The sequence below is a fragment of the Schistocerca serialis genome, chromosome 8 (assembly GCF_023864345.2).
Source record: "Schistocerca serialis cubense isolate TAMUIC-IGC-003099 chromosome 8, iqSchSeri2.2, whole genome shotgun sequence".
Taxonomy (NCBI): domain Eukaryota; kingdom Metazoa; phylum Arthropoda; class Insecta; order Orthoptera; family Acrididae; genus Schistocerca; species Schistocerca serialis.
In genome coordinates, this window is record NC_064645.1 from 177,169,994 (window position 1) to 177,184,331 (window position 14,338).

The following is a 14,338-nucleotide window of genomic DNA, read 5'->3' on the forward strand; positions in this document are numbered from 1 at the left end:
TTGATTTTCGTCGTGTAGCTACAGCCACAGCTGCTGACCCTGTCCTTGCTACTGTTTTACGTTTTGTTGCTACGCAATGGCCTTTGTCAAAGTCTCGGATCGAGGATCCGTTGGTTCGCAGATTTTTTGCTCACAGGGAGAGACTTTTTGTTCGACGTGGTGTATTGTTGTTGCGTTCTGATAATGATCAGTCCCGAGTCGTGGTCCCACGTTCGTTACAGTCCTCTGTCTTACGGCTTCTTCACCAAGGACATTGGGGTATAGTGCGAACGAAACAACTTGCTCGTCAGCACTGTACTTGGTTCGGAATCGATGCTGCGATTACGAATATGTGTTCTTCTTGCATGGCGTGTGCCGAACAACAATCCGCACCGCCGCGGAAAGTCTTTGCATGGCCAAAAGCCACTTCCCCTTGGCAACGCTTGCACATTGATTTTGCTGGTCCCTTCTGGAATGCTCGATGGTTGGTTCTGGTCGACGCCTTCAGTAATTTTCCTTTTGTTGTCCGGATGTCTTCCACGACGTCCTCCGCCACCATCCAAGCGTTGTCTGCTATCTTTTGCATTGACGGTCTTCCGCAGACTATTGTTTCCGACAATGGCCCACAATTCACGTCCGCAGAATTTCAGTCATTCTGCCAGGCCAATGGTATTCAACATCTGACATCCGCGCCGTTTTCGCCTCAGTCAAACGGTGCCGCTGAACGATTGGTCCGGACTTGCAAGTCACAGATGTTGAAATTGAAAGAGTCGCATTCTCGGGAGGACGCATTGTTGCTCTTTTTGTCTTCGTATCGCTCTCAGCCCCGAGATGGTCGCTCGCCGGCTGAGTTGCTCCACGGTCGTCCTCATCGCACCTTGATGTCTTTGCTGCATCCGCCGCATCAGGTTCCTGTGCAGCGGCAGACTCCTGCTTTTGCTCCTGGCGACGTTGTATTTTATCGCAACTATCGAGGTTCACGACGTTGGCTCGCAGGGCGCATTCTTCGCTGCCTCGGCCGCGCGATGTATTTGGTTTTGGGGGCCTCTGGTGAGGTGCGTTGCCATCTCAATCAGCTGCGCCTCTGTCGTCGCACGGGTTCTGCCGCTCCCCGTCTGCTTTCAGCGACGGTGCCGTCCGGTCAGCGCCCTGGGGACCCATCTACTGGCTCGCCTCATCCCCAGGTGTTACCGACGATGCCTTCCATTTTGCCCCATGGCGACGCGCCGCCGCAGCAGCCGCCGCCGCCGCCTCCGCCTGTTCTCCCGCCGGCGCCGCCCGCATTCGACGCTTCGCTGCAGACGCCACGCGCCTCCCTGGGTCACGCGCCGCCGATCGCTTCCCGTGACCAGCTGTCCTCCGCCATGGAACTCTTGCCCGCTCCGGACCACATGACGTCATCGCGCGTCGGATACCCCGACGCAATGGAGGTCGACCCTTCGGCCCCTCTTGTCTCATTACGGGCGCATACACCACATGTTGACGTGCACCCTGAACTAGGTTTTCAGGCGTTTCCTAGCTCCCCTCGGACCGAATGGCCGGGTGCGGGTGGCACAGCCTCGCCTGTTGTTAGGCTCCCCACCTCATCGCATGCGTCAACATGGCGTCCTCCCCACGGCGGGCGGAAGCCTTATCACACGACCGTTCGCCGATTTGCGGGGGAGGAATGTGGTGTCACCGCCAGACACCACACTTGCTAGGTGGTAGATTAAATCGGCCGCGGTCCATTTAGTACATGTCGGACCCGCGTGTCGCCACTGTGTGATCGCAGACCTAGCGCCACCACAAGGCAGGTCTCGTGATACGAACAAGCACTCGCCCCAGTTGTACGACGACATTGCTAGCGACAATACGGACGAAGCCTTCCTCTCATTTGCCGAGAGACAGTTAGAATAGCCTTCTGCTAAGTCCATGGCTACGACCTAGCAAGGCGCCATTAGCCTTACCTACTTTGAGAGTTATAGTATAAATGTCTCAAGAAGAACGCTGTATTCATCTCATAATAAAAGTTAAGTATAAAGCAGCTACGTACTTTTCTTGCTACCATTCAATAGTTATCCTGTTCCAGAATTGATGCCAGTCGGTGTGTGTGTACGCGTGCCTTTCTACCGACTACCTCAAGTGGCGTAACAGTCTTGTTACGTCACTACATTCCATATTTGACTGACTTATCGTGTAACCTAAGTTTAACGCGTTCTTTTAAGCACTCATGTGGATGACCTCACACTTTTCGTTATTTAAGGTCCACTGCCACTTTACGCACGATCTCGATATTTCTTCTAAATCGGTTTGCAATTTGTTTTGATCTTCTGATGGTTTTATTAGTCGTTAAACGACAGCGTCATCTGCAAACAACCGAAGACGGCTGCTCAGATTGTCTCCCAAATCGTTTATATACACTCCTGGAAATTGAAATAAGAACACCGTGAATTCATTGTCCCAGGAAGGGGAAACTTTATTGACACATTCCTGGGGTCAGATACATCACATGATCACACTGACAGAACCACAGGCACATAGACACAGGCAACAGAGCATGCACAATGTCGTCATTAGTACAGTGTATATCCACCTTTCGCAGCAATGCAGGCTGCTATTCTCCCATGTAGTCCTGTGGAACGGCTTGCCATGCCATTTCCACCTGGCGCCTCAGTTGGACCAGCGTTCGTGCTGGACGTGCAGACCGCGTGAGACGACGCTTCATCCAGTCCCAAACATGCTCAATGGGGGACAGATCCGGAGATCTTGCTGGCCAGGGTAGTTGACTTACACCTTCTAGAGCACGTTGGGTGGCACGGGATACATGCGGACGTGCATTGTCCTGTTGGAACAGCAAGTTCCCTTGCCGGTCTAGTAATGGTAGAACGATGGGTTCGATGACGGTTTGGATGTACCGTGCACTATTCAGTGTCCCCCCAACGATCACCAGTGGTGTACGGCCAGTGTAGGAGATCGCTCCCCACACCATGATGCCGGGTGTTGGCCCTGTGTGCCTCGGTCGTATGCAGTCCTGATTGTGGCGCTCACCTGCACGGCGCCAAACACGCATACGACCATCATTGGCACCAAGGCAGAAGCGCCTCTCATCGCTGAAGACGACACGTCTCCATTCGTCCCTCCATTCACGCCTGTCGCGACACCACTGGAGGCGGGCTGCACGATGTTGGGGCGTGAGCGGAAGAAGGCCTAACGGTGTGCGGGACCGTAGCCCAGCTTCATGGAGACGGTTGCGAATGGTCCTCGCCGATACCCCAGGAGCAACAGTGTCCCTAATTTGCTGGGAAGTGGCGGTGCGGTCCCCTACGGCACTGCGTAGGATCCTACGACCTTGGCGTGCATCCGTGCGTCGCTGCGGTCCGGTCCCAGGTCGACGGGCACGTGCACCTTCCGCCGACCACTGGCGACAACATCGATGTACTGTGGAGACCTCACGCCCCACGTGTTGAGCAATTCGGCGGTACGTCCACCCGGCCTCCCGCATGCCCACTATACGCCCTCGCTCAAAGTCCGTCAACTGCACATACGGTTCACGTCCACGCTGTCGCGGCATGCTACCAGTGTTAAAGACTGCGATGGAGCTCCGTATGCCACGGCAAACTGGCTGACACTGACGGCGGCGGTGCACAAATGCTGCGCAGCTAGCGCCATTCGACGGCCAACACCGCGGTTCCTGGTGTGTCCGCTGTGCCGTGCGTGTGATCATTGCTTGTACAGCCCTCTCGCAGTGTCCGGAGCAAGTATGGTGAGTCTGACACACTGGTGTCAATGTGTTCTTTTTTCCATTTCCAGGAGTGTAGATAAGGAACAGCAAAGGGCCTATAACATTACCTTGAGGAACGCCAGAAATCACTTCTGTTTTACTCGATGACTTTCCGTCAATTACAACGAACTGTGACCTCTCTGACAGGAAATCACAGATCCAGTCACAGCACTGAGACGATATTCCATAAGCAGGCAATTTCACTACGAGCTGCTTGTGTGGTACAGTGTCAAAAGCCTTCCGGAAGTCCAGAAATACGGAATCGATCTGAAATCCCTTGTAAATGGCACTCAGCACTTCATGTGAATAAAGAGCTAATTGTGGTTCACAAGAACGACGTTTTCTAAACCCTTGTTGACTGTGTGTCAATAGACCGTTTCCTTCGAGGTAATTCATTACGTTCGAACACAGTATATGATCTAAAATCCTGCTGCATATCGACGTTAACTATATGGGCCTGTAATCTAGTGGATTACTCCTACTACCTTTCTTGAATATTGGTGTGACCTGTGCAACTTTCCAGTCCTTGGGTACGGATCTTTCGTCGAGCGAACGGTAGTATATGATTCTTAAGTATGGAGCTAATGCATCAGCATACTCCGAAAGGAACCTAATTGGTATACAGTCTGGACCAGAAGACTTGCTTTTATTAAGTGATTTAAGTTGCTTCACTACTCCAAGGATATTTACTTCTACGTTACTCTCGATTCGAATTCTGGAATATTTACTTCGTCTTCTTTTGTGGAGGCATTTCGGAAGGCTGTGTACAGTAACTCTGCTTTGGCAGCACTGTCTTTGATAGTGTCTCCATTGCTGTCGCGCAGAGAAGGCATTGAGTGCTTCTTGCCGCTAACATATTTCACATACGACCAGAATCGCTTTGGATTTTCTGCCAGGTTTCGAGACAAAGTTTCGTTGCGGAAACTTTTATAAACATCTCGCATTGAAGTCCGCGCTAAATTTAGAGCTACTGTAAAAGATCGCCAATCTTGGGGATTTTGCGTCTGTTTAAATTTTTCATGATTGTTTCGTTGTTCCTGCAACAGTGTTCTAACCCGTTTTGTGTACCAAGGAGGATCAGCTAGAGGAAACAGTCAGCTCGATCATATGAAATGAGATACTTGAAAATACTGAAATACATATGATGAAATAAGAAACTTGCGCGCACTTGTTAAAAATTCTGCTCATTTCTAAGACTTCACTGAACGATGTTCTCTGTCTACGTCAGCACTGGACGATGATCTATAACCAACTGGGCGAGAGCTACTCTTTTATCTTCCGAATACGAGATTGTACTCGTCCGGCAATTGGCCGATGCGAAGTCGACGTCTTCATCCTCAGCGCCACCCATGGCGCCCGTGGAACACGCGCAAGTGGCGAGTAAAATTTGTAAATTTGTGGTAAGGTCTTACGCGACCAAACTGCTTAGGTAATCGGTCGCTAAGCTTACACACTAATTAATCTAACTTAAGGGGGGTAGGACGTCAAACGGGCCGACTTGGAGCAGGATAGGCACCACAGGACATTTTATTTTCTTCTGTCTATACTTTTACAAATAAATTCGTAAAACTTTGTCAGCGTGACCAGGAAGGATTCAGGATTCACACTCATAGCAGTGGAAGTGCAAAAACATAACAAAATAAATTTTTTTAGATACGAAATTTCATCATTTTTTCACTAACTGTTGGCTGCATTTGTTGCTATAGGTACATTTTTCTTCACAAGTAAGAGAGATTCTTTGGTGAATTTTGCACAGCATACAAACCTTACTTACAGGTGTATGAAACTCTAGAATTTTCCAAATACATTAAAAACTGTGGTAAAAATTGAGATAATTAATTACAAAATTTGATTTTTTTCTAAACGTAAAGTTTAAAACGTAACAGCTCATTCATTTTTTCATAAATAAATTGATTCTCGAGTTTCGGACACCTGTAAGTATGGTTTGTATGCTGTGCAAAATTCATCGAACAGTCTCTCTTACTTATGAAGAAAAGTGTACCTATAGCAACAAATGCAGCCAATAGTAAGTGAAAAAAATGATGAAATTTCACATGTAAAAAAATTATTTTGTTATGTTTTTGAACTTCCACTGCTACGAGTGTGAATCCTCAATTCTTCCTTGTGATGCTGACAAAGTTTTATGAACTTACTTGTAAAAGTATAGACAGTGGAAGTTAAAATGTCCTGTGGTGCCTCTCCTGCTCCAAGTCGGCCCGTTTGACGTCCTAACCCCCTTAAACTAACTTAAACTATAGACAACACACACACCCATGCCCGAGGGAGGACTCGAATCTCCGACGGGGGGAGCCGTTGGGACCGTGACGCCTCAGACTGCGCGGCTATCCAGCCCAGCTAAGTGGCGAGTCTCTATGTCACTGGCACCAGCTGGCATCTTTCCGCATGTGGTGCTTTTGCCCTGACTGTGTCTTGTTCGGACGACACAGCACAATTGTAATAGTGCTCCACAAGAGAGGAAGCATTCACGACATAAAGAATTGTCTTCCCTTAGCTACAGTCTGCCTTTTGTGCAAAGCTTTTACGAGAATATTATTAAATCGTGTCAGTCCCGTCCACGACGCAGCTCAGCCTATTGGGAAGATTGGATTCCGCAACAGCTTTAGCACACCAAACCGTATTATTGTTCTCAGGGAAGTAACATGCTCAGCAAATGAATGTCGGACCCTTCACTGTATAGCGTCTGTACATTTTGAAAAGGCTTTTGTTTCAGTTAACCACCATGCAGTCGTCCAATCCTTACGTGAGCTGGAGGTGGAGGTGGCCTATATTAAAATCCAGTAACATCTACATCTACATCCATACTCCGCAAGCCACCTGACGGTGTGTGACGGAGGGTACCCTGAGTACCTCTATCGGTTCTCCCTTCTATTCCAGTCTCGTATTGTTCGTGGAAAGAAAGATTGTCGGTATGCTTCTGTGTGGGCTCTAATCTCTCTGATTTTATCCTCATGGTCTCTTCGCAAGATATACGTAGGAGGGAGCAATATACTGCTTGACTCTTCGGTACAGTCTGGAACCGCACGACCGCTACGGTCGCAGGTTCGAATCCTGCCTCGGGCATGGATGTGAGTGATGTCCTTAGGTTAGTTAGGTTTAAGTAGTTCTAAGTTCTAGGGGACTTATGACCACAGCAGTTGAGTCCCATAGTGCTCAGAGCCATTTGAGCCATTTGATTTGACTCTTCGGTGAAGGTATGTTCTCGAAACTTTAACAATGTGTATGTATGAAACTTCTATAGCTTTTCTTAGTGTCAGAGAACCAATTGAAGAGTTTACAATTCACAGAAGAATCAAACAAGGGGACCGTATCCGTCCCAAGATACTCACTGCCGTCCCGAAAATGACAATGTCAGTATTGAACTGGGAAAAAGAAGGAACTAGAATCAACGGAAAGAAACTTTGAGATGTACTGTTTAAAATGATTTTGAAGAACTGGAAACGTCCGTATCAGATGTCGCATCGGGAAAGTCAGACAGTGGGACTGAACGTAAAACAATAAAACAATACAAATAAATAAATAAATAAATAAAATAAATAAATAAAACATAAAATAATACAAATTTTATGTTACAAAATAGAACATGGTAGAAATAACTCAAAAACACACTACTGGATACTTCAGAGAGCACATATACAGCCGGCCGGGGTGGCGGAGTGGTTCTAGGCGCCACAGTCTGGAACCGCGCGCCCGTACGATCGCAGGTTCGAATCCTGCCTCGGGCATGGATGTGTGTGATGTCCTTAGGTTAGTTAGGTTTAAGTAGTTCTAAGTTCTAGGGGACTGATGACCTAAGAAGTTAAGTCCCATAGTGCTCAGAGCCATTTGAAGCATTTGAACATATACATTATCCAGCTTGTAAATACGACGGGAGGAATAATATCTAAAATTTTTCGATGTATCACGCTGAGCTGTGCCATATTTGGGAGGTATTCCACTGTCTTGAAGTAAAACTTTGCCATATAACTGAAAAAAATTTTTTTTTTCTTAACGTGTCTTTCGCGATTTACGGCTGTGATTCCTGGACGCTTGAGAAATATACGAGTCGGAAACTTCAAAACTGCACAGAGAGGCTTGAGAGGTCTATGTTGGGATTTACTAGGAAAGACAAAATAGATTACAAAACATTAGATCAATCACTGACGTCAGAGGTATCCTAAAGCGAACAGCCGCTATGAAATGGCAAGGGCCGGCCATATTGCCAGAGGGACTAAGGCGGTGCCTTCCAAGACGGAGACAGACCACGAGAAGGACCAGCAGACCTGAGGAAAATCGTTTGAATCAACCGGCTGAATATTGACTAAGTCCTTTTATAACGGAGGAAAATTTTGCAGACATACCCGGGCTCAGTACTTAACAGAAGCCACATAATTTAATGATGAAAATGACTGATGGTTGTATGGATGAAAGTCGTCAAAGCGTACAAAATAGTTCAGTTGGAAACTTCAGCGCTATGAAGGGTGTACATCAGTATTATTCCTTACAGTCCTACAATCAGCCCATGACTGCTTTAGTTAGTAAATAATAACGAGGATGTCGATATTTACACTAGAATTATCAATAAGTTCAGACACAGATACTTCAGTCATCTTAAAAACTAGGAGAGATAGCAAGTGTCATTCCACATGATTCGATACTGGGTCAATTTGGTTTAGTTAATAACTGAAATGATGGATGTCGATAGCTATACTAGGCTTTTCACTCAGTAAACACACAGGCGCAGTAGTCATTCAAAAACCAGTGAGGAATTGAAATTGCCGATCCACTGGGTTAGATACTTGGTCAATTCCTTATTCTGTCGGGGTGATCCACAAAATTTAAATCAGTCACGAGGCAAAACTCATCCATTTTGCGACTAACATAAAGATTACAGTACCGTGACCAAAACCAATAATAATTATTTTCCGGGTACTATTAACCAATTGCCCACATGTTGACCAAAATTTGAACTAAACATCCATTTTGCAGGCCAGCTAAAAGTTTTATATTCTACTGCTTTTGCCATATCAACAACTCGAAAAATTCTGATATGTAAGTCTACAACATTTTTTTACATATTTTAGGACTTAGCTACTATTACAGAATGTTAATCACTTCACGAAAGAGTAATTATAATTATGTGTTAGATGCACACAACCACACCTTATAAGAATCTGTGTAACTGGGAATATTAACGAATTGTTGACTAACAATCTTTGCAGTTAATAGCACATTTGAAAGTAGGAAGGTATTCACAAAACAGTACTGAAGAAAGAAAAAGTATTTTCGCGTCCTGAAACTGAATCACACAACACATTTCGAGATGGTAGGCGCTCTATTAACCCTACTTGAAAATCTACGAAGGATAAAGTTATCGTAGAACATAAGTGTATTACAAACAGAATTATGATTTTGAAATTCGTGTTGCAAAATGATCAGAAAACTTTTCTTTTAAATCACAGAGGTTTACGAACTCAGTTACAAGTAACTACATTACATGTATCAAGTAATATTAAGAATTTGGTTAAACACATTTGTGCAGCTTTTGTTCAGAGAACGGGTCTCACGTCACAAAATTTATAGCCAACATCATCTTTGTAAAAAAATATTGCTAACTATCTAGCCAAAAATACAAAAGATGTGGCAGGATAGTAGACTGAACACACTATTTAATAGAAGGAGAGAAAAAAATTAAGGCGAGAGTGATAAACGTTGCTGTGAAGGAGAGGTTTGTGTAACTCTGAAATTTGGTAGTGTGCACAAGAATAAGGAAAGCTGCTAACTACACTGTGAGACTATACTGAAGGGTCGATGCTGGTATGTTATAAACTGATTAACAGAAGTTAACAAAAGTGAAGTACTTACCATATCATTAAGAACGTGTTTCAGAAATAAGACGTATGTAATTCAGTACAACGCAGAAGTCAATAACAGACTCTGAGAAACCGTCAGTGGAAGAAAGTTTCTAACCATTGTAAATGTAGGTTGACATTGCAATGAGTCTGTTTACACAGCACTTCCATTTCCGAACAGTATGTTTCACCTTTAATGTGAATAGTAATGCTTATACTTGCTATAATCTGTAAGAATTTTCTATAAACGATTTAGATCTATCGATATAAGCTGTTTAGGAACCTCTGTATTTGATAGATCATTTTAGGTCTTTGGCGAGTCAGTTTGCTCTGGACCTATAGTATCCGTTCGAGGGTATAGACGTGTGTTCCTTCTTGTTTAAGAGTAGTACGCCATCAATTCTTGGGCACTTGTTGTTCAGACTTGGTCGAAGAGGCACTTTGTGCTGTATTCTGACGTTAAGGAGGAAGATGCTTTTGCTGACAGAGGTCCACACTGTTGAGCAGACTCTTCAGTGCATAAGCGATCGTGTCAGACCAACTAAATTTAGCTACTCTGATGAAAGGAAGTTTTAGTGGCGGCGTTGGAGCGGGAATGTTTGCTCGTATCACTCCGAGCGTCGCTACCCAGACACGTGTTTCCACACACTTTAATAAGCGCACATAGGTTGCTGTCATCAGCTATTTGGAAGCTGGTTATTTTATCACTTACTGATTTACTTCACTCTGAGCTATTATGGATTCAAAGATGTGAACCTCTCCTGAAGTGTAAAATTAAATTATTCACGGAAACGGATCACGTATTTTAGAAGATGTTACTTTGGCTTCAAAGTTGAATCTTGGAAATGTATTTTGAAATATCACTTTTGGGCTGTAAAATTTTTCTCTTCTATCTAAATCAACATATTATCAATACATTTCTTGTTAAACTCACTTTTTACGAATTCATTTTTTCGAAAAGCTTATAAGTTGTCGTATTTCATGTACTTGAAACTGCCACTCTTGCTGGGCACCATCTTGTTGTCTTCCGTAAGTAACTAATGTGAGTTACAGTCATTCCGATTAATAGCCGCTCAACAACGGACTTGCCACCGAGAATTATGAGCAGTGTTAAGGAGAATTTCTCTGCATGTTAATTCGGTTTCAGGCGCTTATAATAAGTTGGTGGATCAGCGTATACTATAGTGCGGCTGTGAGGCATCGTGTTGTGTAGCCTCACTTAACTGTTACAATGTTATGTACACAGGCAGCTATGGCTTTTACATGATTCTACTAATTAATTAATTATTTTCGGCATTCTGAATTTATGTGTGCACAAGTTGGGAGACAGCCCCATTCCACAGCTGGGCACTACAAGCAGAAAGCTAACACATGCTTAAACGTTTGCAGCTACGACCTGCTGTCATCATGTGTTACTTACAATTATGATAGATTGAGGACCCTATTTCTCTTCGTTGCGCTGTATTTATGAAAGTGTATGTTGCGTGACTACTTTCTAGTCACTACACGAGTCAGTTCATGTCACTAAGTTTGTTCCGTTGGACATTAGAAATACAAGTATATGTTCTGCATATCATGAAAGTATTCAGGGCTTATTTGTCACTACTTATGAGTGGTAATGACACACAAACACACACGCACACACACACACACTTGTTTCAGGGATAGTAAACATTTTAGGAGGTGGTAATATAAATCAGTTTAAATATAACATTCCATATAACATGTGTCCAGTTTTTATTGTTTTACAGAGACACAGCTGTTCGAATGTAACTCAAAAAAATACTTAGTCAAGGTGTTAACCAAATGATTGGGTTCAAAGTTGATTTTCGAAATTCACGTCTACGACTTCATTGCACTTCGGAATTGTCGTAAAACACCACATGTAGCTCTTGTAAGGGCGCCTCTGCCTTCTTCCATACGGACAGCGCTATTCATAATCCCAACGATCAAAAAGTAACCAGGTAAGATCTTGGGACACTCATAGCCTGAAAGATGACTATTTCTGTCGGTTCATCATATGGAGAATTTTAGGTTTGATGATGTGTCACCTGATTACTACAATTTAATGGAGCACTCTCATACTTTAAGAAAATATCCATACTTGTAGCCAAAGGAACCTCTTTTAACAATGCTCGAGGCCTGTTTTCAAGAAGTTCAGACTCTGGTGCTCTGTAAGACTGTTTCGGTAACACAATAGGACCATTCACCCCATTATCTGTCATACCTTACCATACATTTTCAGGGCAGCGTTCCACGGAGGTGGGTTTTGGTCGGGCCACCGACCTGAGCTATGATTCTTATTGATACCCTGACAAATGAATGTGGCTTCATTAGCAAACAGTTGTAATGGTATTATTCGCCGATTTGCAAACTAGCCCGCGTCAAAATTTCAGTCGGTTACCTTCACCTCCATCTAGCTGTAAATGATATAGATAGAGACATTGCATGCTCAATGTCTGTCACATTGTTGCGGAACACCGATACATGTAGAAATTCTGTGAGTGCTTGTTGAAGTACTACGTTGTACCAACTGAATGTCTTCTATTTCATCCACACTTTGTTCATTTGTACGTTCATATGAGACAAGCCTGCACCAGTATTACACAGTTTACTGAAAACTTGTGTAAAAAGTCTTAAATAAAAAAATATGGTATTTTTAAATCATCTGTACGGGTATTTCAGAATGCAACTACTAATATTAGTCAATCTCCCATTATTGAGCAGTCTAAGTTAAACAGGCCTTTCAAAAGCACACAAGCTCAAGGTGTAAAAACAAATATTTTTGAAAATAAAGTCCTTGTCGTGCTTTAAAAATGGCAGCACCAGACTCTCTGCTCCTCTTATCCATGTTACTGCCCATCCACCAAAACGTTTACTTCGTAAAGGGGTGAACAAAGGTCACATCAACCGCGTTCCAGTGCTCTGCTAGAACATGTGTATGGCTCTGATAGATTGGACTGAGCCACGGACGTAGAGACATACAATGTCAGTGATTACCTGAGCAAAATAGTTTATATTTATCACTGTAACGTCATCCTTAAAAATATTCAAAAAACCATTGAAGAGAGCATTACCGTTCACGCCATTATGAATATTAATTACATTACACACCGTTGGATTGCTATTTCAAGTTCGTCGGTTGAGTTTGCCCTAAAATAAAATAAAAAAAAAAAAGTTCAAATGGTTCTGATCACTATGGGACTTAACATCTGAGGTCATCAGTCCCCCAGAACTTAGAAATACTTAGAGCTAACTAACCTAAGGACATCACACACATTCCTGTTTAAAAAAAAAAAAAAAAAAAAAAAAGAAAAGAGAGAGGGCGGCCTTTGCGTTCATTTTATGGTTTCCAAATTGTTTTTGCTGTCTCGATACTTTTCTTATCCCTAGGACAGCACAATTGCACGAATAAAGATTGTTTGTTTACCCTGCCTTCCTGTTCCAAAAAAAAAAAAAAAAAAAAAAAAGGTTGGTAGAGCACTTGCCCGCGAAAGGCAAAGGTCCCGAGTTCGAGTCTCGGTCGGGCACACAGTTTTAATCTGCCAGGAAGTTTCATATCAGCGCACACTCCGCTGCAGAGTGAAAATCTCATTCTGGAGACAACTATCTAATAATGTTAAATCAATTTAACCGAACTGCTTCAATTACTGGCACAATGTTTATACAGGATTAATTCAAATAGCGAGATGATGAGAGCTTAACTCCAAAAACGAGCCGCTGATGAATACATTCCTAACATTAGTGGCTCTATGCTAAAATATTTATAATGATTACCTTAACAAGTGCTGACTCGGCTCCTTAGTACCGACAGTATTAGAAATCCAGCTAATGCTCTACAAGCAGCAGCGTCTCCTTTATACACACCGGTACAGAAATACTATATCGACATACTTAGAATTTTTAAATACGTACGCGTCATACTTAAACCATAGCATAATAGCCGAAAAATCAATAAATAAACCTATAGCAACTGGTGTAACAAGCGAAATGCAAGCTTTTCTCACTAAGTATACGTGTCTTTGCAACGAATAAAAATTGAGCACATGTTACATGGAACGTTCTATTCGAATTAGCATAAAATATGAATTCGTGAAATATTTGAATGTTGACTGTTCTTCTCGAAACCCCAACAGCTTATCTGATAATGACTGTAATTCCAAAACGTCCTGGATGAAAAACCGCGGACACTAGCAGTAGCGAGCGTGTTTCCAGTGCACTACGACAAACCGAGGTACGTACCGAAGTGCTGGTGGACGCTGGGGTCTTCCGGAGCCAGCTGCAGCGCCCTCCTGAACCAACGCTCCGCCTCAGCCGCGCGGCTCCTCTGAAACGGAAAACCCTCCACTTTAGTCACAAATACACGCTCAATTTACTGCAGTACTAGTCACTGCTGGTTGTTCAATGACTACAGTACTAATCACTGCCGTCTGCTCAACTTAATACGATATAAACTACTGCTCTGCGCTGAAATAACTTCATTGGTGCTACCTGTTGTGCACTCAACTAAATAAAATAATATTTCCACACTAACTGTAGGACGAAAAAATAGTATCTAGTAGCTGCCGTGTGGTACCAGCCGGAAGCCTACAAATACCTAGACATTTTGCATTTCCACAACATCAGACCCGAGATTGTAAAACGTGCGGCCAGCAAAGAGTACACCCAAAGGGCCAGAAGAACAAACTGAGAGACGGCAATACCAAAAAGGCAACCAATAACTGGGTCATATCCACCATCAGAGACACGG

General features: G+C 43.7%; 1 protein-coding gene across 1 annotated transcript in view; it reads right to left on the bottom strand.

Annotated features, from left to right (window-relative positions):
• LOC126416906 (protein O-mannosyl-transferase TMTC2-like) overlaps positions 1-14,338 on the bottom strand; it is a 111,198-nt gene that overhangs the window by 45,447 nt on the left and 51,413 nt on the right. Inside the window, exon 3 of the mRNA XM_050084789.1 lies at positions 13,831-13,915. Within this exon, the coding sequence (XP_049940746.1) occupies positions 13,831-13,915 (85 nt within the window). The remainder of the gene's footprint in view (positions 1-13,830; positions 13,916-14,338) is intronic.